The 25,638-nt window shown below is 47.3% G+C and overlaps 1 protein-coding gene across 1 annotated transcript in view; it reads right to left on the bottom strand.

Moving 5' to 3' along the window:
• Positions 1 to 25,105, bottom strand: part of PARP1 (poly(ADP-ribose) polymerase 1) — a 41,543-nt gene extending 16,438 nt beyond the window's left edge. The window contains exons 1-12 of the mRNA XM_019730906.3: positions 24,808 to 25,105; positions 20,012 to 20,177; positions 13,006 to 13,121; positions 11,496 to 11,710; positions 9,694 to 9,793; positions 7,706 to 7,822; positions 6,808 to 6,984; positions 4,000 to 4,147; positions 2,761 to 2,901; positions 1,803 to 2,045; positions 1,398 to 1,466; positions 991 to 1,123 (exon numbers count right to left, since the gene is read on the bottom strand). Coding sequence (XP_019586465.3) covers positions 991 to 1,123; positions 1,398 to 1,466; positions 1,803 to 2,045; positions 2,761 to 2,901; positions 4,000 to 4,147; positions 6,808 to 6,984; positions 7,706 to 7,822; positions 9,694 to 9,793; positions 11,496 to 11,710; positions 13,006 to 13,121; positions 20,012 to 20,177; positions 24,808 to 24,927 — 1,745 coding nt within the window. The 5' untranslated portion in view covers positions 24,928 to 25,105. The remainder of the gene's footprint in view (positions 1 to 990; positions 1,124 to 1,397; positions 1,467 to 1,802; positions 2,046 to 2,760; positions 2,902 to 3,999; positions 4,148 to 6,807; positions 6,985 to 7,705; positions 7,823 to 9,693; positions 9,794 to 11,495; positions 11,711 to 13,005; positions 13,122 to 20,011; positions 20,178 to 24,807) is intronic.
• Positions 25,106 to 25,638: the final 533 nt, after the last annotated feature.

Here is a 25,638-nt window from a genome sequence, read left to right as displayed (position 1 = left end):
AAACGCACATATCTACAATCATCAGTAAAATATCTTTTTTGATGGTGGTGGAAAATTTGTATTCTTATTGCCTGTCATTTACCAGACTATGCCGCTGTATACTTCTACAAAACTATTCCTTCACCTGCAGTATAATATACATCTAGCTTTGGAAAGGTATATTTTACAAGAAACCATCTTCTGACTTTCAAATCTCTGACAAAAGTAGCTAATAAACAAAATGACAGCTAAAATTTATTTCTTCAGAAATTTTAAGTAGCCAACCAGATACTTGGTAGTCTTTTAGGATAACCACTGATGCTCACTTTTTACATGAATGGTTTGGTGAGAAGATGAAGAGATGGAAGAGCCGTCATGACCACGCTCTAAACTGAGGCTAGCTTTGATTTACCAGGTGTTGACTTTAGTGCCCTGGGGCTACCATTATCACAGGGGTTTGCCTTTCAACCAATAAAGCTCTTTGGAAGCCCTGGAGTTCCAAAGGGTAATTGACTTCATGTACTAAAAATGAAAAGGTAGAGTTTAACATATGAAAGTAATTGAAAAAAAAAAAGTGTTTTCACCACTAGAATTCAGTAAGAGTTCCTTCCACACACCTTTCCACCGACTCACAGCCAAAAGCAAACCCAAACATCTGGAGTAACTAGGGAGTTTGAAGTAACATTAAAGACTAAATTCAGTTCTTGCCAAACTATTTGCTTCACGAGTTTAAAAACATGCAAAGGTTATCAGATAACCTATAATCTTCAAGTGGCTACATGTGAGTTGGGAAATTATGTGACACAGTAGGAGGAAGGCCTGTCTGGTGGTGATGGTGTCTTCCCTCTCTCATGAATCGCCTTGTTATACCTTGTGTTCTTTTGAGGAGACCGAATCCCCCAGGTACTGGGAAAACATGGGTTTCATGAGGCTGACAGCATGGCACAAACAAGTCTGCACCCTTCACGGAACACAAATCCTTTCTTTGAGAACGCCCGCGCAAGAACACACCTGCTTTCTTTGTCATCCTCCAGGAGCTGCAGCTTGTAGTAAGAGTTGGTTCCTTTAACGATGTCCACCAGGCCGAGGGTGGCGCTGAAGACCTTCCCACCTTTTTCCAGGACGTGTGCAGAGTGTTCCAGACCTGTCACGGGGGGTGAGGGGTAGGGGTCCTACAGTTTCCTCTCCCATAAAGGGGCCGGTGTGCTCGGGGAAGGGAGTCTGCCGGCCCACTGCCCACACCTGCTTGGCTACCCTAACACCACCTTCAGGAAGTTCCCCACCAGATGCGTGTGTCCTGAGGACGGGGAGCCTGAGAGGAGACACAAGGGCTAAGGTGGGCCCCACTCCCACACGATTTCCTAATTAGCTGGAGTGAGCGCGGCCCCACTCGGCTCACATTCTCCCACTTTGCTTACCACAGTCGGGATCAACCGCAGCTCCTCCTTTAAGAGTTAACTTCATTCTCTTTTCAGATTTGTTGATTCCTTGGATGGGAACAGAGAAATGTGAGCATTAAATTAACATAAATTAGAAAGTGGCAGGCAGAAGGCATGGCAAGTGGGTCATGTATTTGCATCATATGTGAGCGTGGCACCTGTGTGCTGCCTCCCACCAGCCCGAAGCACCTGCCATTCTGTGCCCAGGGAAACAAGATGAGAAAATTGGTCTGGGCAGCATTCAAAAGACCATTTCAGGGGCACAAGAGGCGAGGCTCTGCACAGGCCAACGCAGCTGCCTGGGACAGGCCACAGCCTATGGCAGAACGGGGCTGCTGGCGTGCTGGCTCTTGAACCCCAGGGACGGACAGCTCAGGACCTCACCTTCCTCCTTGACTGGGCCCTTGCTCTTCTTGGAGACCACAGCCCCTGACTTTCCTTTTGGGGCCACAACTTCCACAGGCTCCGCCTTCACCTCGGCACCCCAAGGGGACAAGATATGGGCTGAGAGCAATTCCTGAAGGCTCTTGGTTGAGGCGGTGACATCCTGGATGAAATCCTCAGACACAACTCGAATGTTGCTCTCTTTTACTTCTTCCATCTTTTTGTTCATCTTTTCTAACTCCTCTGTTCAAATGAGGAAGAAAAGAAGAAAAGCTAAATAAGTTTAAAACTAAAGTCAAATCTCAAGTTACTAGAGTTGTATGTACTAAGCACTTCCCAAACCTTCAGCACCCACGGCTCTCCTTTCCTTCCAAATCTAGTGTCCTTAGAGTATTTCAACAATTGTCTGATCAGCAACATTCCCCTTTCTCAAAGGTACGATGAGTCAGGGCCACCTTCTCCAGATCATTCTACAGAATGAGATGCCATAAGGCATTCCACAGAAAAGGGCCCTGAAATCAAGTACATGTGGGAAGTGCTATATACTATTTCTCTGGTCTTGGAGACTTAGTATATTGGTCGTCAGCATAATAAACCTGCAAAGAAACCAATTTCCCTTTGTTTAACTGCATTTTCCAAACATACTTAAGCTGTGAACTTTTGTTTTGGCAGCAAACCCACTGACATCTTATGGGAGAGCACTAGGTGCTGAGAGTGGCAGCCTAGTCTTTGGCGGGGAACAGAAGACACGTGCATCTGTACACTACACAACAGGGCGGCAACACAAGGTACCAATCTGGCTTCCCCTCATACAGAACAGAGCGATGCTGCTGACAAGAGGCACGTGTTCTGAGTGCCATCTGTGCGTCACCGTGGTACGCACTTCACCTCATTTAATCCTCCTCACAACAGCAAGAGACTGAGCGTCCCCTCGGAGTACAGACCCGATTAGACTCACTTCTGGTACTGATGCACAGGGAGGCCTTGGTGACCGTCCCTGTCAACTTCCCCCCGAGTTTCTCGATCGTGGCCTTTACTTCGTCCTTGTTCCGGGACAGCTTCCCAAGAGTCAGGATCTTCATGTTGGACAGAGGCTTATCTGGGATAGGAGAACAGAACCGTGAGGCAGGGCTGATCGCCAGGCAGGGGGAGGGAGGTCAGGGAGCCCGGCGGCAAGCTCCCAGGGCAAAGCCAGAGCAGGCTGCAGGGCCCCTGGCCAGCCTCAGCACCCCTTTCCTCAGCTTCTCCTGGGGGAAGTCCATGAAAACAGAAGTAAAAGCCTAGTGGGAACGAAGAGGACACGACAGCACACTGCCACCTAAGAACCTGCAACTGTACTCATCCCCAGGCATGGAGATGCTGTATTTGGGGATGAGGGACCCGCAAGGATGGCGGTGGGATGGGAAGCAAAGGGGCTGGTCACGTGAACTCCCCACTACTTTTCTTCTCCTCCTCCTCCTCCCATCTCACATCTAAAAACAAGCTGCAATTTCTTATGCAATACTTGTTCATTAACCCCACTGAACAGATTAGACTTGTCCACAGACAGTTACTCAAAGCTTTGATCACAATGAGCTGAGACAACTGACTCTAGGTCAAGAGAAGAGCCTGGCATTGGAGGTGTCGTGTCCAGCACTGATCCCAGGCCAGAAAGTGCTGGAGCAGGGGTACGCCTTCTGTTTGTGGCTGATGGGAATGGAGTGCTGATGACACATTCCTGGAACAACAGATGCCGTAGGGAGGAGTCCTGTAAGCCCTCCCCGTGTCTCTGAGGAAACAAAGGCATGGGGTCTCTTCTCCTGACAGACAAACACAAATTGATCTCATTGTCTTTTCTGGTGTGGAGTATTTCTCACTAATACTGATCAGTAACTTCCTCTGCTGGCGATATATATAGCAGGTCTCTGCATGCGAGAGACCCCAGCATCCCATCAGGCTCAGGATGACTGATGGGTGAACAGCTGCCCAGAGGCAGGAAGCTGAGACCTGACAGATGCTCGGGGCAGTGGAGCAGGATACACTGAATGCCAGTCGAGGAGAAGGCTGCCTACACCTGGCCTTTCTTTGGAGCCCCCTCCCAACCTCCTGGGGGCAGTGGGGCAGGGCTTCCCCACAGGATCAGCAACAGAGAACTCAGAAGGATACCCTGTTCCCCCTAAGAACAGGGCCCCCGCCCACCCCGGCCCGGGAGCTCTACCTGGTAGGGCAGAGGAGTTCACAGCAGCGGGCACAGAGGCTGTGGAGGGCGGCGGTGCTGCCGGCGCTGGGGCGCTAGTCTCGGGGGGGAATATACGATCCTGCTTTTTGACCTTCAATTTCTTGAGGTAAGAGATTTCTCGGAATTCCTAAAGAATTTAAGTTTCAGTTAAGAAACCACTTCTCTCTTGAAATATAACCACCTGATAGAGCAAAGAGAATTTCTCTTAACCAAATTACAGTATCTTTTTTCTTCTTACAATAAAGAATAACATAACAAAATGTGAGGCTTCTACTGTGACATATAGTATTATTGCGGATATAGTACTTCTAGCACTTCTACATTTATAATAAAGCTCATACTGTGGACGCTTTAAGAAAAACATATTCTTTAAAAAAAACATCAGTTGACCATCTGGTCAGGAAGCCACTGCTGGACCCTGACTACCACCTCTGGGCCTCATTCTCGAGTCGTTCCCCTCAACAGTCAATAGGCCTTTCTGGGGTCCCATGCCCATTCCACGACCAAAAGGCCCCCCCAAGACTGCACACACTGGGAGACAGATTATTACCCAAAAGGAAATCAGGGCAATTCCTTCGTAGACGGGAACATGGATGCAGAGGGCCCAACCACAGTCAGTACTCAATAAAAAGTCTGCCTGCCGTCAGCACAGTTCATCTTCATCCCAGGTGATTTACAATGGCCTGTGCCCTAAGCGGTCACTCAATAAACGCCAAATACAGTAGACTGCCCCCACCCCCCTCTGCGGTTTTGCTTTCTAAGCTTTCATTTACTCATGGTCAACCTCGGTCCAAAAAGATGAGGACAATTCAAGATTAAACAATTCGTAATTTGCAAATTGCACGCCACTCTGAGTAGTGTGATGAAATTCCTCGCCGTCCCGTCAAGGAACGCGAAGCATCCCTTTGTGCAGTGTCCCCATGCTGTCTGTGCTACCTGCCCACCAGCCAATGAGCAGCCTACTCAGTTCTCAGGCAGAATGCATGGCATTGCAGTGCCTTTGCTTAAGCAACCCTACTTCACTTGCTACGTACAGGGTTCAGTGCCAGACGATTTCAGACATCCGCTAGGGTATCTCCTGCGGGTAAGAGGGGACTACTGTACATGAAATTCAGGGATTACCATGGCTCCTATGCACCCAAGTCTTCATCCAATCACGAAACAGCCCTCCCCTACTATATCCATATTCAGTGAGTACCCATTGGGTAAAGGGGGCAACAGACTGTGCCAACATATGCTGAGCATCTAACCTGTGCCACACATCAGTGAGGTTAAAAATGACCGTTTCGCCCTTGAAAAAGAAATTCAACCTTGACTGAAAGCCAGCCGTAGAAAGGCAAACTTTAGTTCAGGAGCTAAGTTCTAAACCAGAGGCGTGCTAAGGTGATGCAAGACTGGGAACACCTGGAGGGCTCCTTGGAGGCAGTGACCTAAGTCGGGTAGGAGCCGAAAAAGCAGGGGGTTATCTAGGCAAAGACATTTGACTTATATATCATGGTTTGCTGGGAATCCCAGGTAGTTAGTTCCCTGTTGCTGCGAGTGTAAAGAATGTGTGCACGCGTGTGCGTGTGTGGTGAGACTGGTGATGAGAAAATGGGTGGCAGAGAGGCCACAGAAGGCCAACACAGCCAGATCATGGAAGGCTTTGGGTGGGGTGGGGAAGTTTTCCAGCTAAGGAGCTGACCTTGACTCTGTGGGCCAAACCCCTGGGGGGCAGCGGTCACTGCATGAGGTCTGCAAATCCATGAGTTTGCATGGGCAGCAAGCACGCAGTTGACCTGAAAAAAATGTCTTGCAAATGCAGGTACCCCTTTCAAATGCTCCTTTAAAAATACAGATAGATGCTGTGCAAACTATTTTGTATGAAGTACAAAATAGTTCATATTACCTACTACCTTATTATTTTCTTAATCAAAGACAGAAGGGAAACAAATACCACAAAAGGGTCTGTAACATTTGCATATGCAGAAAAACTGGGAAAGCGCTCCTATAGAAAATGGGGGGAAAATTACTGTAAGATTTTAAGGATGGAGGAAGTGACAAGGCCAAATTTGTTTTAGAGCAATCACTCAAAAAACAATATGGAGAAAAGACTGGAAGGATAGTAATTGTGGTAGTGAACAGAGGAGGCAGCAATCAAATGAACAGGGCAGGAGGGCCAGCAGTGGAATGGAGCTCAGATCTAGATGCCGAGTTTAGCAGTGGCAATGGGACACTCAAGTCATAATTACTGAATGCTTATTCCCACGTGCCACTGTTCCAAATGCTCACCCCCAGGAGTAAGCACAGGGAAAGAGAACTTGATGGAAATCAAACCCCCAATCCTAGTCAGTGGCAGCCACGACTCCACCCTAGGCAGCTGGGTACCAGCTCAAGCTGAGTCTGAGGACACAGGTAGAGTCCCTCTAGCAGCCAGCTGCCCAAAGGCACTGCCAGCCCCCACCAGCACGGTTCCATTACAAAAGAGACCAATGATAGGAAAGACTTAAACTCTGGACCCAGGGTGCACTAAGGCAAGGAAATATCTGTAAGAAGAATTCCATCGTAAAGGCAGGAATTACCCATTTATGCACTAGTACGTCCCTATGCTTAGAACAGTGCCTGGCACAGAGTACGCACATAAACAGAAATAAAAATAACTCATGGTCTTTGCAGCAAGAGATTTTACACTAATTGGACAAACCTGTAACTCCAGTTAGAAATGCGTTGGTTCTACACCTAGTTTGCAAACATATGCAGCCAATAATACAATTTTACATTCTGATGATGAGGACCCTCCCCCCTTACCTTTGGGGTCACCCACTCCTTCCGGTTGGGGGTCTGTGTCTTGACCATACACTTGGTCCAGGCAGTGACGTCCCCAGTACAGTAATAAGCATCACTCTTGAAGACCAGCTGGCCAGAGCATTCCTCACAAGGCTGAAGGGCACCGAACACTATGCCATCAGCTACACGGTCCAAGATCTGAAGCCAGTGAAGAAACACATCAGAGGAGGGCGTGACTGCAGGGAAGGACGTTACCAATGGGGGCTGAAGCCTCTGCGGACTTTGCTCACTGACACAGAAACAAGGGCTCGCCCTGAGGCTCTCTAACACCCCCCAGCAGCTGGTTTCCAGTCGGAGCTTAGATTTCCGTACTTTTGATGCCACACATGTTCCTGCAGCTCCCCCTTCCCTCAGTGATTTAGAAATAAAGGGAGAGCCACAGCACCCACCGTTTCTGCACAAGCACAGGGTCAACCACTGCTCCAGAGAGAGACAGCAGGGCAAGGCCTGCTGGGGAAGCTGGTCTCATGAGGGAGTTTGGAAGAAGGGAGCACAGTGAGAGCAACTCGGGCCAATGTGGCGTGAATATACAAGGCAAACAGGGCCCACCTGATTCCTCACCAAAATTCTCAACCAAGGGTTAACCGGTGGAAGAAGTCTGCAAGGGCCTGGGAGAGCCAGCCCCTTCCTGCCTCTAGGAAACGGTGACCACGATGGTGATGGCCATGCACCGTAACTATGGAATTGTCACTCCTCCCAATTAATACCAGCAGGTGTTCAATCGGAGGGCCTCCCACAGTCTGTGAGGACCGTCGCTCCCCGGTCCGTGAGGACCGTCGCTCCCCGGTCCGTGAGGACAGTCACTCGAACGACCTGGCCGCCTCACACGCGCATCTCATTTAACACAAAGGCAGCTCACCGCCGACTCCCCAGAGGGCACTTGCTGCTGATTGAAGATGAGCAGCTCTTTCAGGTCGTTCGTGGAACACACTTTCTTTAGCTTGTCCTTGATGTTCCAAATCAGGTCATTCTGGGCCTATAGACAAGACACAGTTGCTGACAGACTAGCTCTTTTCAAAGAAAGAAACCCGACAAAGGGAGGGGATCCCACCCGGTCTTGCTTCGTCTCCAGCCACATCCTGTGTGTTAGCTGAGCTGCCCTCCAAAGTTGATCTCATTGACAGGGAAATGTGCTCCATCCGTCACGCTCCTGTGGATGTCAAAGTAAACCCCAGTGCGGTCTCCCAGTGAACACTGTGGAAGGTGGGGAAACCACTAAGGGGCGTGGGGAAGGCTGCAGCCCAGGCAGCACGGTCCCTGGAATCAACCCCTTAGAAACGAAGCCCGGGAGACAAAGGAAAGGAGCCTGGAAACCCCAGGTTTATCAACCCAAAATCTGGTACCTAAGGGAGGTGGGACGTGGCTCTCCACCAATCTGAAAGCGGGCCGGGATCACGCCCAAACACCCCGATTTCCCATGTGTATTATACTCAGTATCACACGGGACCAGATTTAAGCTCTTCTGAAATGGGATTTTAGATCTCTGGTAGTATTTACACAGTGCCTGCTCTTTGTGGGCCATTTTTCATGCCTTTCATTCTCACAATCACCTAGCAAAGATGGTGCTAGCTTCCCCATGTTAGAGTCTCCACCCTTTCTAGGGTAGGGGGCATGTTATTCACACCTCAGCCTCAGACCCCGCCTCTGCAAGACAGATGAAAACCCGTCCCTACAGACCCCACGGGGTTGCTCTCAGCACCAAGCGAGGAGGATTTGAACTTGACAACAAAGCTGCATCACACACATTCGTGACAGTTTCCCAGCTTTACTGTAAGGGCTCTCTCAGGAATATCCTCTCCCTGTAGCACCATTGCTGGGCCACCAGTTAGGAGACCAGGGAGCATGAGGAAAAAGTCTAATGGCAGGTCAGATGAAAGCAGAATTGACGAAGGGGAAGCCAGCAGAAACAGAGGCGCAAGGGTGGGGAGACTGGGAGCTCTTCAGTTTCTGACTTTCTTTTTATCTCTGACGATAAGAGAGAGAACTGGAGAGAGAACACCAAACCCCACGAAGGGCAAATGCAAAGTCCCACCACAGCTCTACTGCAGCCAGATCTGGCGCGTAACAGACACATCTTTCCAAAGGGCAACCACACCAAATTTGTCATTCTTATCAGGCAACTGGAACCAGATTAGAAATCGCTTCTAATTTTCATACCACTGGCAAAAACTGAATACTCACATAAGAGAGCCAAGCAGATGGCTCATGGAAAATCGTGTTCCCAGAAGAGACTGACTGTTCTCCCCTAGCTCCCCAAATACCTACAGTTTTCTCATTAATAATTTTTACTTTGCTTCAATGCATGTGTAATCAACACAGTGATGAATCTCTCTGACTTAACAGGTAGTTTTCTCGTCTTCCACTATATGTCCTCTATTTTTTTTTTTTTTTAAAAACAAGAGATCTTCATTAAAAAAACATGAAACTTTGTCTCTTCAAGGCACTTGTCTGTGCTAAGAACCTTTGGCCTCCCTGAATTTTATATTCAGTTTCCAATGTTGGCAAGCGACCCTACAGGTCCAGACTGCACAATGGTGCATCGTGTGGCTGAAGCATGAATCGATCTACCGTCTCAGGGAGGCTCAGGGATGGGAAAGATCGCTCAGCTCCTGCCTGAGCCTGGCTGCTGGTCTGGGACCTGGAGCCTAATGTGGGTTCTGCTTCAAATAAGAACTGTTTCTTTGGGAGGAGGGAGGAGGGAAGAAAACCACCATGCTATTTAACAGCTGTCAATCTGGGAATTCTTACAGGTACGTGGGACGCGCACACCTCCTTGAACTTTTTGTCCAGAATGAGGAAAGAGAACTGAGACAGATGGCGAAAGGAGACACACAGCTCAGGACTCACCTTGAGGGCCTTTTCCAGCTTACTATCCTTGTCCTTTTCTTTTTTAGATTTCTTCTTGACCACTTGGTCCATTCCATCCACCTCATCGCCTTTCCTCTTTCTGAAAGAGAGAAGCAGGATATAAGAGAAAGCAGCAGAGCCACCAAAACTCTGAGACCCAGACTCTGGTGACACAGTATCTGAACGTGATCCAGCTCCTCTCTGCCAGGCCCTGCTCACACCTGCTTTGCACTCAGGCCTCTAGGGAGTTGCCCGCTGCTCAGGCAGTGTTGGCACTGACTTCGTCCACGTCAGAAACATACTCTGCTGCCAAGGAGGGGGCACATCGGTTGCTCCGGAGCCTTGGAACGAGCCAGTACCGGGCCCAGGGCTCAGGCTCCAGGTGCCGTGAAAAACCCTATGGATCTCTTGGCACAAGTGAGATGGCCTGCAAGGTTCTAGGAGAGACAATGCCAGAAGTAAGCCTGTAGCTGAGGGGCAGAAAGACACACCAGTGTCAGGGGCTGAGCCTTTCAAGCTATAACCCAGGGCTGCTCCTCAGGCCAAGAGGCAGTTCTCAGAAGTGAGGCTGCACTGCCATTTAAAGGCCAAATGAGAAATGACAGTCTGCGCACTGCTCAGACTGCTGCCTCAGCAAACACTGCGGACCAAGCTCAGCAGTGTTATCCCTGACTTGAGGAACGCACTGAGGGTCACCAGCAGCCCTTTAACTAAAACAGGACAGGACAGCCACCGTGGGTAAGACTGCTTCAGCCGTCACACAGACGTGAGTTCAAACCTCGTATTTTCCCTCATCCATAAAAGCAGGGAGAAGCACACCACCCGCCTTATAGGACTGTGCTGATGGTTAAATGACATACCCCACACGACGTGCTGCCCAGCTCACCAAAAGTGCCCCATCCAGTCTGGCGGTTACGGCACACACGCTAGCGTATGTATTCCTACACCTACATCGTGGGCTGCAACGCCCCGAAGGAGTATTTAATCCATGGGCCCGGTTTCCCAGCTTTTGTCTTCATTCCAGAGCCACATGTGCTATGCAATCAGCTATGAACCGAAACAATGCATGACAGCTGCCTGGTGCTACCACGGTCACCCTGATCCTAGCAGGGTACTGCCATCGTCCCAGGATCACGGTGCATACCATGGCCCTGCCATGTCTGCCTCAGCATGTCTGTTACCAGGCTATGCTAGACCGGGGCGAAGGACCAGCAGAGGGGAAGCAGGCAAGAATGAGAAGTGCCCGTGAGCTCATTGACAGGTCTTCCAGTCCTCAATGTTACTCAATGTTAGCACCCTATGAAACCCACACCATTCTCAACTCTAAAACAGGGACAATCTTATCAACTGCTCCCCCCACCCCCACTTAAAAACAGTCATGGTTCTCCCAGCACCATTCTCAGAGAGACCCAGACACAAAGGAACACATCCACACAGGAAGAGGCCGTGGGGACGTGAGAGATGTGGTGGTTGAGCCGGGTGGGAAGGGAGAACACTCAGACAGGGTAGGAGAGCCGTGTCTATAACTGTCCAAAGGGCTGTGGTGGGACTAGCTCGGCCCGCCTGCCCGTGAGATCTGGCGTGGAAGCGGGAACAGCCCACCAGGAACGCCCTGCAGTCCTTCCCTGCTGTCCTGTGCTACCACAGCTGGGGAAGGGGCAGAGCTCAGCTGTCACCGTCCCTCGGTCTGCATCCCTTGCTTTCTCAGGGTCAGCAAGGGGAAACATGGGGCTGGTAAGGAAACTGCGGGGTCTCTGGGCTGCCACCAAGCCCCTCACTGCCGCCCCCGTGTCCCCACCGACCCTTCGTGCTTGACTCCCGGAAGCTGCTTCTTCAGCTCCTCCTTATCCTCGGCAGAGAGCAGGCTGAAGCCCTTGAGCTGGCTCGCACTGTACTCGGGCCGGAAGCCCAGTTCCTCCCTTTTCTGAACAAAGCAGTTCGGGTGGTACCAGCGGTCGATCATGCCCAGTTGGGGCTTCTCCGGGTCCAGCATCTTCTTGGACAGGCGCACCTGGCCCTGTAGGGAAAGCCACATGTGGTACCAAAAGACACTGGAGGCCCAGGGGCAAGCGAACCAGTCTGTGCTCCAGCCAGCAAGGGGCCTCAGGTCCACGCCAGGGGCATCAAGGGGGCTGCTGGGAGGTTTTGGTTCTTTGATGCCACCAGGGATTGTGTGTTATCTTCCAATCCCAGCACCCTCATTTTAAATGGCGTCAATTCCAACTAGCTATCTACGTACCCTCCTGGGCGAGTTGAGGAAGTGGTAACACTTCCCTGAGAATGTTCTGCTGACCTGGAACAGGCATAAAAACACCTAAAACAGCATGTGGGGCGGAGCTGGGCCTTGAACAACATCTGGGGTGCTACAGCGCAGACCCAGGAACCAGAGCAGGCTCCCAGTCCCAGCAGGCATTGTCTGCATTCCCCCCATTCTTTGGTCTATTTGCATAGATGAAGGCCCCCTCATAAACCCACAGGCTAGAACCCAGTCCTGCCATCCTGCCCAGGTTCACAGTTCCAGGCCTGACACTCCCAGGAGAAGAATTCCATGCCCATCTGTGAGCCTTGGATCTGAACAACTCAGCACGAGGGGTGCTGACGTCGCGTAAAACTCCATTTCAGGCCAGCACACAGCTTCTGACACTCCCCTCGGAAGCTTAACATTTGCCTCAACTTTGCAGTGGTTAAGGCAGCTGGAGAAGATCCAGCAATGTCATGGTTTTCCTTTCGAAATCCCACTGGCTCACCCTGGAGAAGGCAGGAACCTTCAATCGATTCCTTCAGTTAATCAAACAGAATGTTTGTGTAAGATCAGAGCAGGGTGATGAGGCTAGAGGGCACAGCCCACCCTGCCACCTTTCCCCTGCTACTCAGACAGCTGTCCCTGCCACCCAACGGGCTACTGTTCTTCAGGGACGAGAACGGGTGGGAAAGGGTTCCTCTGAAGAAGAAACCTGGAGTCTCTTATTGGGGGACACTTTCCTTAAACAAACCTATCATAAAACACAGACCAACAGCCTTCTCTCAGCCACTGCTGAGCCGAGAAGAAACCAACCCCTCCTGTAAGTGCTTTCCGAACTGCCCCTTTACCCGTCTCCTAAGAGTGGATGCAGCTACATACACGAGTGGACTGTGAGTAATTAGGGCCAGACTTGTCCGGAAGAAAAACCATTGTCACCTTCTGTCTCTATTTTTAACCACTAGAGTTGAGCTAGCATTAAAGCCTGTTTTTTCTTTGCTTTTGAGATATCCAATGCATCCAATGTAAGAAATCCAGCAAGTCAGATATTTGGGCTCCTAACAAGCTCTCACCTTTTCTATCTTCTCCATACAGCCTTTGCAAGTGCTCCTGTTGGACTTGGCATACTCTGCTGCAAAGTCACCCAGCGTCTTCTCTGTCTTGCTGCCAACTCCATCTTGGCCTTTGCCTGAAGGATCAAACACAGCAATGCTCATGTCAACAGCCTCAGCGTGGCTCCGGAGTCCCCATCCTCTTCCACTAGGACACCTTGGGTTTGGGGCGACTATGCTGGGTCCATTCATCTACGCCTATTTCTAACCACTGTGGTTGGTTAACAGAGCTTCTTTTTTGGCACTAAAATAAAAACCTCTCTGACAGCCTCTTGGAAACCGCACAATGTTAGTTAGTGGTTGTCTCACCTTCCACCTCTGTCTACTTCCTGTGGAGCCCCCCCTCTCTCTTTGGAGAGTACTTACTAAGGGCTTACTACGAAAGCCTAAATTCTAACCCCACCTTCTAATTTCCATTACACTTTTATTTCTCAAAGTTATATGCTAAATTAAAGGGAATATCTTGACAGAGACATAGACACAAGTATATGTAAGATTAAATATGTGGTAAAGGTGGCATTCCTAGTTAGTGGGGAAAGGCTGAATTATTCAACAGAATCTTGGGGAAAACGGCCAAACACTTGGCACAAAAGCTAGATGCTTTTCTTATATAAAAAATAAATCCCAATGCTCAGTGTTTCTCTCCAAAAATCAGGAATAAGACAAAGGTGTCTTTTCTTACTACTTCTATTCAACATTGTATTGGAGGTTCTACTAAGTGCATTAAGGCAAGAAAAAGAAACAAGATGTGTAGGGTTAAAGCTACAAGTACCAGTCAGTGAATTTAGGAAATTTGCAGAGCACAAGGTCAATACACTAGCAATAAATATATTAGAAAAAAAAAATTAAAGCACACTACTATTTAAATATCATTAAAATACATAGAACACCTAGAGATTAATAAGCATGCAAGACCTCTACACTGAATCTACAAAACTCTGCTAAAATTAAAGAACTAAATAAATGGAGATACATTTATGGATTAGAAGACTCAATTTATTAAGATGTCAATTTTCCCCAATATCCACAGATTCAATGCAATGCCAATCAAAATCCTAGCAATTTTTTTTGGGGGGGGGGAAGAAATTCACAAGTTTACTACAAAATTTATAAGGAATTACAAAGGACCTAAAAAGGTCAAAACAATGTTGAAAAGAACAAAGTTGGAAGAACTACACTACATGATCTCATAACTTACTATAAAGTTATAAGAAATCAGACGGGGGTATTGGTAGACAAACCAGTGGAACCAAATGGAGACCAGATAAAGACCTACAGTTATGCAGTCAACTGGTTTTGACGTAGCAGCCAGTCTTTTCAATAAATGGTGCCGGGACAAAAGGATATCCGTATGAAAAAAACAAAACAGAAAACAACTCCTTCCTCACACTTAACACAAAGTTAAAGATAAATCACAAACCTAAACATAAAAGCTAAAACTACAAAACTTCTAGAAGAAATAAGGAGTATTATCTTCATGATCTTAGAGTAGACAAAGACTTTTTAGGAGACAGAAATAATTAACCAACAAAGGGGGGGAAAATTAACAAATTGGACTTCATCAAAATGAAAAACTATAGCTCTTCAAAAAAATGTCAGTAAAGAAAAAGGCAAGCCTCTGATTGGGAGAAGGCATTCACATTATTTATATCTAATAAGAACTTGGAACTTGCATCTAGAATATTCTAAGAACTCTTACAACTCAATAAAAAAAAGGCAAATGCAATTTAAAACCACAGCAAGGTATCATTACACACCTATTTTAGCGTGGCTAATATAAAAAAAGTGTGACCACACCAAGTGAAGGACAGGATGCATGTAGAGGAACCATCACTCCTATATATTCCTGGTGGGAACGTAAAATGGTGCAAACACTTTGGAAACGTTTGGCAGTTTCTTTAAAAAGCTGAACACACCTCTGCCATATGATCTGCCATTCCAATCTTAGGTACTTACCCAAGCGAAATGAAAGCACATGTATATAGAGAGACTTGTACACAACTGTTAATAGTCGCTGTATTTGTAATAGCCCCAAACTGGCAACAACCTAAAGTCACCAACAGGAGAATGGACAAATTGTGATATATACTCAAAAGATTACTCCTTGGCATAAAAAAGAACTTAACTGATGACACATGAGACAACCTGGATGAGTCTCACAGACATTATGCTGAGTGAAAGCAGCTTACAAGAAAAATACACACTATTCGTTTTTTTCTAAAATTCTAAACCATACAAGATTTATCCACGGGCTTAGAAATCAGGACAGTGGTTACCTTGTTGGTGGGGAAGGATGACTGGGAAAGAGCTTAAGGGAACTTTCGGGGGAGGGGGGTGCGGAGACAGGCAAATGTTCTATAACTTGATGAGGTGTGTATGTATTTAACAAAACTCACTGGGCTGTTAAGTTTGTGCATATAACTGTATGTACATTATTTTTAAAATGACAGTTGAAAGATTTTAAAATACCAAAACCAGATACCATAAATGAGAAGATACGTACGTAACTACAAGAACATTTAGTCAAAGATGAAGCTTCGCGGCGGACGGGTGGCTCAGTTGGTTAGCAAGCTCTGGGCAACAGGGCTGCCGGTTCGATTCCCACATGGGCCAGCGAGCTGTACCCTCCGCAACTAGGGTGAAGTCAATGAGCTGCCGCTCGGCTCCCGGGTGGCTCATTTGGTTGGAGCACGTCCTCTCAACCACAGGTTGCCAGTTCGACTCCCACAAGGGATGGTGGGCTGCGCCCCCTGCAACTAACAATGGCAACTGGACCTGGAGCCGAGCTGCGCCCTCCACAACTAAGACTGAAAGGACAACTTGACTTGGAAAACTCCCGGAAGTACACACTGTTCCCCAGTAAAGTCCTGTTCCCCTTCCTCAATTAAAAAAAAATGAGGCTTCAATGTGACAAAACACACATCAGAAAAACCTAAAAGGAAAACGTCAAACTAGGAAAAATATTTGCAAAACATGGCAAAGACTTAATATCGTTTACATTTCATTAAGAAAAAGATAAATACTCAAAGGAAAATGAGGCAAGGACACATACAAATATCAAAGCAATACAAATGAGTACTAAACACATGGCAAAATGTTCCATCTTACTAGAAGCAAAATGTAAAGGAATGAAAATAGTTAGGGATGGTGTGGAAGTGGAGAAATGGGTGTGTTATATATGGTTGGTACACGTGTAATCGATGCAACCTTTCTGAAAGGCAATTTGGCACATACACAGAGGCCTTAAATGGTTCATCAGTTTGAGCAGTAATTCTACTTCTTGGAATTAAAGAAATAACTGGACAGGTGCCCAGGACGGACAAGAAGTTTGCAGCAGCTCCATTTGTAATAGAGCTAATGCTTAAAGGGCTAGTCGCAAAAGCAAGACAGTTTGCATCTGAATCCTGGCGCAGGCATTTAGCAGCAGCGTAACCTTGGCCCAGTTCTAATCTCTCAGTGTCTCAGCTCCTCAGCAGTAAAAACTGATGCAGGGCTGGTGCAAGGATTTGGCGAAATACATGTCAAGTGCTTGAATGATGCCACAAAATTTACTAAGACCTCAATAAATACTATGTATCTTTTTAAAAATGATGAAAATAATGGAAACTTTCAATGAGAAAAAGAGTATAAATACTAAGTTGTAAAATGTAATATGTAGGTCAACATCACCAATCACTGGGGAAATAAAACAGATCAAAACCACAATGAAATACCACTTCAAACCATTTGGATGGGTATTATTTAAAAACAAACAAACAAACCAGAAAACAAAAGTGTTGATAAAGACACAGAGAAAGTGGAACCCTGCGCATTGCTGGTGGGATGTAAAATGGGACAGCCACTGTGGAAAACAGTACAGCAGTTACACAAAAATTGCTCAACACAGAACTACTATATGATCCAGCAATTCTACTTCTGTATACATAAGAGAATAGAAAGCAGGGTTTGGAACAGATGTTTGTATACCAATGTTCAGAGCAGCATTATTTATAAATAAAATGGCCAAAAGGGAGAAACAACCCAAAAGTTCTTCTGAGTGAAACAGCCAGATACAAAAGGACAAATATGGTATGATTCCACCTACATACGGTACCCAAAGTGGTCAAATTCAAGAAATAAAGTGGTTACCAGGAACTAGAGGGAGGAGAAATGGGATGTTACTGTTTAATGGGTATGGAGTTTGATTTTGGGGAGACGAAAAAGTTATGGAGATGGACAGTGATGATGGTTACACTGCAATGCGACTGCACTTAATGTCACTGAACTGTATACTTAAAAATGGTGAAGATTGTAAATATTGTGTTATGCATTATTTTACCACAAAAAAAAGAAATTGGACCTTTTTAAAAAAGTAACATGGTAGAATCCTATTTCTTCAGGAAAGAAAACACACATATACAAATCAATATTTGAATACAAAACAATTTTCTAAGAGATGCCCTACAATGTTATCTCTGAATTACAGGATCTGGGATGATTTAAACTTTTTGTGTATCTAAATATACTAAGTTAGGCTCTTTGGATGAAAAAAATCTCTGGACAATCAGTAGGTAGTATCTTAACCTTATGACTTATGATGGTTTCACAAAAGAAAACACATTTACAGCAAAATTACTGTGTCTTTTCATATTATAATTTAATACAGATAAATTATAACTAAATATAACATATCTAGGTCCCTAAAGAGATAATCCCACTATCCTGAACAGAAAAGGGGAAAAGACCACAAAACAAGAAAAATTATTACATTGTCCACTGCTACAACGGACACTCTCCAGACCCTTTGTTGGCAAATTTACTGTTATTTTTATTCACAATTCTGATCTGTGTTTCTGATCTCTCAGTTTCCAGCAGATCAGAAGCAGCTGGAGACAAACACACTGACAGTTTCAAGGACAGGCAGACAGAGAACACAGTTTAGCACAGGCACAAATAGCTTTGTTCCCATCAATAGCCTGGAGTCACAACAGGTTAAGCAGGGTCATGTAGGAAGGTAGAGAAATGAGAAGGCAGACTCAAGTCATCTCTTTAAAAAGTGATGAAAAAGAATTGCTTCTTCAAAATTTAAAAGGCATCCCAGCAAGTTAAGTTTGTGGATATCAAAAAACTGACTCAAGTTTTTTGGTAAAGGCAAACAAAAGACCCAGAAGAGCCAACACAATATTGAAGGAGAACAGAGGCTGAAGACTGACGCTACCTGACTTTTAACACTTACTATAAAACTCCAGTCATTGAGACAGCGTTGTATTGACAAAATACACAAATTGATAGTATATAGACCAGAATAGAGCCCAGAAATATACCCACACAAATATAGTCAATTGAGGTTTCACAAAGGAGCAAAGGACAATTGGAGAACACACCTTTTCAACAGGTGGTGCTGGAAAAAATGAACAGCCACATGCAAAAACAAACAAACAAAACACAGAATTCATCTGTCACAAAAATTAACTCAAAATGGATCACAGACTTAAATGTAAAACCCAAAACTACAACTCCCAGAAGATAACACAAGAAAATCTAGATGAGCTTGGACATGGTGATGACTTTTTAGACCCAACACCATACACAATCCATGAAAGAAATTGATAAACTGGACTTCATTAAAATTGAAAACTTCTGCACCATGAAAAGACAATGTCAAGAGAATGAGAAAGACGAGCCACAGACTGGGGAGAAAATATCTGCAAAAAACATATCTGATAAAAGACTGTTATCCAAAATATACAAAGAACATTTAAAACTCAATGAAACGACCTGATTAAAAAAATGGGGAAAATATCTGAATAGCCGCCTTATCAAAGGAAAGAGATGGCAGATAAACACCCGAAAAGATGTCCCACGTCATATGGCATCAGTGAACTACAAATTAAAATAAGATACCACTATACACCTATTACAATGGCCAAAATCCCAAACACTGATAACAAATGCTGGCAAGAATGCAGAGTACAGAACTCTCACTCACGGCTGGTGGGAATGCACAATGGCAGAGCTACTTTGGAAGACAGCTTGGCAGTTTCTTATAAAACTAACCATACTCTTACCATAAGATCCAGCAATCGTGCTCCTTGGTACTTACCCAAAGGAGCTGAAAACTTATTTCCACACAAAAGCCGCACATGGATGTTTAGTTCAGCTTTATTCATAATTGCCAAAACTTGAAAACAACCAAGAAGCCCCTCAGTAGGTGAATGAATCAACAAACTCGGGATAGCCAGACAATGGAATATTATTCAGCAGAGAAAAACAAGGAGTTATGACACCACAAAGATACACAGGAATCTAAATATATATTACTAAGTGAAATAAGCCAACCTGGAAAGGCTACATAATGTGTGATTCTAACTACATGATCTTCTGGAACAGGTGAGACTGTGGAGTCAGTAAAAAGATCCGGGGTGGCCAGAGGTTAGGGGAGAAGGAAGGATGACTACATGGAACAGAGAATTTTAGGGCAGTGAAAATACTTTATATTATAATGATGGACACATGTATTATCTATTTGTCCAAAGCCACAGAATTTATAACACCGAGATTATAATGATGGACACATGTCATTATCTATTTGTCCAAAGCCACAGAATGTACAACACCGAGAGTGAACGTGAATGTGAACTCCTGCCTTTGGGTGACTGATGTGTCAGTGCAGGTTCATCGATTGTCACACACGTCCCACTCTGGTGGGCAGGTTGATGGTGGGCAAGGTCATGCCTGTAGGGGCTCAGGGTATATGGGAACTTTTGCTGTGAACATAGAACTGTTCTAAAAAAGAAAGTCTATTAAAACACAACAACAGCAACCAATTTAAAGGGAACATTTCAGGCATCTGAAAAAATATTCTCTGTATGCACGTGTGCAACAGAGAGGGGACAAGCCAAAGGGTTTTTTCTTACTCTTGGAAAGAGCCCCCTGGCAGCGCTGGGGTTGGGGGTAACACCTGCTGCCTTCGCTGGTGTGTACGCACCTGTCACCCCTCCAGCCTCTGCAGTCTTCTTCACTTTCTGCTGGTCATCCCATCGGAGCTCAGAGAACCCATCCACCTCGACCTCAGGATGCCAGATGGTGTGGCCAACCTTCCAGAAGCAGGAGAAGTGGTACCAGTGTGGGACTTTGCCATCAAACATCGGTGACTAGAAAATCGGAATCAGAGAGGTAAATGAGCAGTTCACCTCCTACCTGGCCTCAAGCCCAGCCCTCAGCGGCGAAACATACCAAGCCCTTGTTTTATCTGCAAAACAACACCTTGCCTATGTCCTCACATGGTCCCGTGAAAAGTTACAGATGAAAACAGCACCCCCGTTCTACATTTTTCCCCATGATCTTGCCCACAACTAGTAAGAATGCTGCTGTCTGTTAGAGCTGAGTGAGCCCACGCTCTCAGGACATGGAACACCCACGGGAATGATGACATTTTTGAACAGGGCTGTCTGTGTACCTTTTAACCACACGCCACTACGTTTCAGAGGACAGTAAGATGCACACAAGATGCCTATTCTGTGTCCCCTCCCCACTGTCTCTACCTGGGAGTCAGGCCTGGACACCAAGGGCCCAGGTGGCCCAGAAAGGGCCCTAGAAGTGCCTCTGCACTTAATATAATGAGGAACAAGCCCCAGATAACGAGCAAGGCAGAGAAAACGTGTCAGAAACAAGCGGCAGGCTCACAGCAGCCACACAGATGTGAGTGGAATTGAGTTAACTTCTCTGAGGGAGAATGAAAGAGAACGGATCAGTGAGGCAGGCCAGCGGGGCAGACGACAGCCTCCTAGGCCTGCTTCTAGACTGGCAGCTTGCTCACGGACCTTCAGGAAGTGCCATTTCCCCGAGCAGGAACTGGGAAGTCGGGCCATCTGCGAAAGGTGGTTCCCCTTTCAGTGGTTTTCTGTCCTTTGAAGCATCACACGAGGGTTGGTACTGACTGGACAGTATCGGGCGTTTCACGGTGACAGTGCCAGGCGCTCCCAGGCTTTACAGAGTGGAGGTGACTGAGTAGGATGAACACTGGCATTTACTTGGTCGCTGGTACCCAAAACTGTTTCTGGGTGGGAACCAGCACCCCCATTTCGCAGATGCCTGGAGGTGGGGTATCCATGCTGGCAGCAAGTGACCCAGTTCCAAGTTGAATCCTATACCCCAGTTCTTTCCACTACACTGCTGAGCAGGAAGAGCTACTGAAAGACACCTATGTTCTGACTGAAGCAGGGGAGGCCCCAAACAGCTGATTTTATAGACCATAAAGCCAGGTGTTATGCAAATGGAATAAAAATATTACAACGGCATTAAAAGGAAACACCACACAGAACTTTTAGGATGGAGTTGTGAGGACAGGGGAAATGTTCTGGAAAAAAGCAGCGACAAGGTCTCCCAACCAGCGCTCTCCCGCTGTGTGAGTGGCCTCTTTCTATATTTAATAGATTACAATCTAAGGTCAAGCCCGGGGTCCTTCAAGGACTCCTCAGCCCCAGGAAGCCTGGGTACAGCCCCTCAGCGCAAAACGCTCCCTAGCCCGACTCAGAGCAAACCCTCAGGTCCCCCAAGGCCCTTCCCACAGATCCCCACAGTGAAGAATGACCCATATGGGTGATTATTTGATCAATGTCTGTCCTGCACGGGGTCAGAAGCTCCCTGAAAGGCACAATCACTGTCTTGCTAGCATCTGGCAACACCTGCTCACAGAGGGCACTCAGGGTATTTGTGGAATGCCTAAGTCTGGAGGGAAGAAAGAAAGGAAGGATGGGGCATTCCAGCTGTGGAAAAGAGCCCCCGCCCCCAAACCAGGCAACAAATGGCATTTCAGAGTGGACTTGAGTTCTGGCTCTCAAACTTTCATCAAGGCAGCAGACACGCTCTTTAGAATCTGGCCATCTTGTTACAACATCTGCAGTGGCTTCCACCTGGCTTTTCCTGCTTCGGTGCCCCTCGTCTAGCCCTTGTCTGCAACGTTCAGGTTATGCTCATGCAAAAAAGGGCCCGTGACTCAGTGGCTTTGCCCCACGCTGGAACTTGTGGCGGTGCCATTTCTTCCTGGCTCAACCTGCCCCTTCAACCTCGGTCTGGGTGCTGTTCCCAACTACCCATGCAGTGCTAGGCACGTGAGAGGGGCTGCCCAAGAGCATACTCATAGCACAAACTTGGGGGGGGGAAGGGGCGGGCTGTAAGGGCCCCTGTCTCCCTCAAAGAGGGAAGAACCCTTGGCCAAAGCAAGGCTTGACCCTAGCACTCAGAACTGCAAATGGTATGGCAGGAAGGGAACTAGACCAAGGTCACAAGAGGATGGTTTCCACTTGGCAGTTGCATGGCAGGAGCCAGCGGCAGAATCTTTGTGTACGCCACACTGAGCAGCTACCCCTCCCAGGGTCCGCAGCCGCCACTCTCCACTGCCCGCCCATCCCAGGGAGAGCACAGAATGACCCTCAGTTACCACACCTTGTGTGGCCACAAAAGTGACCACGCTGTGCGTCTCAAACCCTCCCAAGACAGAACACAATGGCCCCCCACACCCTCCTCCCAGTTCATCCCCTCAAGGCTGCCCCAGGGCACACCAGCTAAAGTTTCAGGTATTCGATACTATGCGGAGAACAATCCTCCCATACAAATGTAAAACAAGGTTTTTAAATCCAAGTGGTAGAAGAAAAGCTTCTTTCTTTTTGGCCCCCACCAGCTCAGTCTACCAGACCAACTTTACCTTCAGAATGAAAACTCCACTTCCTAATTACAATTACAGAAAACCAAACTTACTTGTCACAATAATTTCCTTCACTGTCAAGTATGCTGAGAGAGGCCCCAGTTAAACTTCATTAGGTTCAGAAGTTGATTCCTCAATGGAGCCACCCCAGCCTCCCCCAGACAGAGTTCTCCCTGCTCTGTGTCCCTACCTCGTCACACTGGCTACTTAGGTCTCTGTCCGTCCTCCACAGAACAGGGTCCTCTGTGGCTGCCAGGGGAAGACTATGGATGTCCCTTTCTCAGAACAACATTTAAAAATACGTGACAAAAGACACAGGTTCACAAAGAAAACCAATTATATTGAAATCATTACCAAAACAGTTTCTTAAAGGTTTATAGTGATACAGTAACCCATGAGCTTCAAAGCATTAAGTAACAAGATCTAACACTCACTCTCATAGCTACTGTAATTTTGAAGCAGTGATGAGCGTAAACGGTAAATGATACGAAGAGAAATCCCCCAACCAATGTAAAGTGATATGAAAATATCTGTAATTACCATTGGTGACAAAAATCACAAGTACTACTAATATGCCTTTGTGGCTTACACTCATAATGGGGGTAATAATGACTTTTATTTAGAGGTTAGTGATGATTGAGATGTAAATTTGTTCTCCTCTAAACTCACTGGACCTTCTTCTATTCACATCCCAGACCCCAGCAGGCTCAAAGGCAGTAGTAAGGCTCAAAGACGCTTAGTGGGAGATGTGGCAATTCAGTTGGCAGGCCTTGTCTGCTATTCCAACTTTGATTTCCTGCCGCTTCTGGGAATAAAGACTTCTAATCAAGCTCCCAAGATGGGCAAACAATGCCTAGGGCACAGCTCCATCAGGTGACATCCACCCCTGGAGAGCAATGTTTACCAGTCACCTTCCCTTTAACCAAACAGGAAGGTCCCTGGGATGGAGAGCCCCTAGTACCCCACATAGAGCCTGGAACCTACTAGGTGCTCAGCGAGTGTTTATTGAATAAGTACTATATGCCAGGTGCCGAGGATAACAAGACGACAGCCCCAATTCCTGCCACATCAGGAAATGAGATAACCTTGGCACCCACTCCCCTCCACCCCTTCAATTTTTAAGTACTATTGAAAATCCAGTGAAGGCTCTCCCCTCATTCCTAAAACACATTTCTGCCTCACCACAGGGTGGAAAAGTCAAGTTACCTTGACCATGAACACTAAGGTGGGACAACAGACAACTTCATGTTGGAGATGGGGAGACAGGGCAGGTGAGAACCAAGACCACCCAAGCAAACAGGAGCCAACTGGAAGCTGGAGGAGGCAGGCACCCCCTTGGCAAGGGCCTACAAACACGCCATCTCATAGAGGACTCCCAGCAACCCACGGGCATCTCCCAAGCCTTACGAAACCCCGGGCACCCCGGGCGGGGATCCCCAATCTGTAAGTAAGTCCCGAAGAGGAATCCCTCCCCCCCACCAAGCCACTTACTCAAACCCGATAAGCTGCAAATGCATCAAGAGATGCAACTATGAAGCAAGAAAGTTGGGGGAAATGTTCTTTTAAACCACAAATCGGGCAGAAAGTGAATGCACTGTACAGATATGACACAAAATTGCATAGTTTTGCATAACTTAAAGATGAGGGTGAGCGACTGTTGAAATGATAGCCCAAAATAGGCGTTTAAAAAAAAAAAATTCTCGCATGTCAGTGGCCGCCATCAATGCAGGGCAAAAATCTTCCAGAACAAGGTAGGTCAAAATCAGAAGAGCCTCGAAAGACCACGCACACATTTTTTTCCGCCAGAGACTAACGGTAATAGAAGCGGTTCCTTATTTTTACAAAACAAAAGGCACCATCAGGTCCAGACTGTATTTCCCGGGCTTTTCGTGCAAGATCAGCAAAACCTTCCGGAGGGTCCGCCCCGTGGGCCACACGCTGGACGCGCAGCAGCAGCGCCTACAGGCCTCGCAATGGGTTCGAGGGGCCGGCCCGGCCCGCTCCTCCGGGGAAGCCCTCCCCCACTCCTCCCGGAGACGGAAGCCCCGCCGCGCACAAAGCGGCCCTCCCGCCCGCACCTGCACCATGATGGCCATACGGAGCGAATCCTTGGGGATGCTCTCGCTGCATTTCTTGCAGGAGGCGCGCCCGCTCTTCGCATACTCGACCCGGTAGAGCTTGTCCGAGGACTCCGCCATCGTGCTCCTCGTGCTGCTGCAGCTCCGGGAGCCCGACGCCGCCCCCTGTACCGCTGCCACCGCCTCTCCACCCCGCGCGTGCGTGCGTGCGTCCGTCCGTCAGTCTGCTCCCTGCAGGAGCCCGAGCACCCAGAGCCGTCGCCGAACACGCCGCGCCGACCACCCGCCGCTCGCGGATAGATTGCTGATGCCTGGTGGCGGGAACGCCCCCGGCGCACGCGCTCAAGGGGCGGGGCCGCCGGCACGCGCGCCCTCTGCCGACCGCGGCGGGCGCTTCTTGCCCCGCGCCTGCGGCTGCGCGAGCTCAGCGGGCTGCTGCTGCGGGCAGAGCCTGGGCTGGTACCGCCTCTGCACCTATGGGAAGGACCGGACGCCACCTCATTAACCATTTTGTCCCCTGGAAGGCTTACATACTCTCCCAACTAATTCTACCTGCATTCCCTTTCAATGAGCGCGTCACTTTACAGTTGTTGCAGACAACCCAGCTTTGTTAAGCTCATCACTGCTTGAAATTGCGATAGTCAGAAGATCTGCTGCTACTAGATTTTGTTATTTAATGTAGAACTATATTATATAACTGCGTTCTTTTTTAATCCTATACATTTTATTCTATTCATTTAAAACGTAACGGGGTGTGCTGTATTAAGACTACAGATCTGCTGTAGAGCACAAGAAAAAACAGGATGAATGAAACTTGTAAGACATGTTAAG

This window comes from Rhinolophus sinicus, chromosome 6, assembly GCF_057876585.1.
Source record: "Rhinolophus sinicus isolate RSI-liver-muscle chromosome 6, RSI-T2T, whole genome shotgun sequence".
NCBI lineage: Eukaryota > Metazoa > Chordata > Mammalia > Chiroptera > Rhinolophidae > Rhinolophus > Rhinolophus sinicus.
Note: the sequence above shows the minus strand (reverse complement) of the source record. Positions and strands in the feature narration are given on the sequence as shown.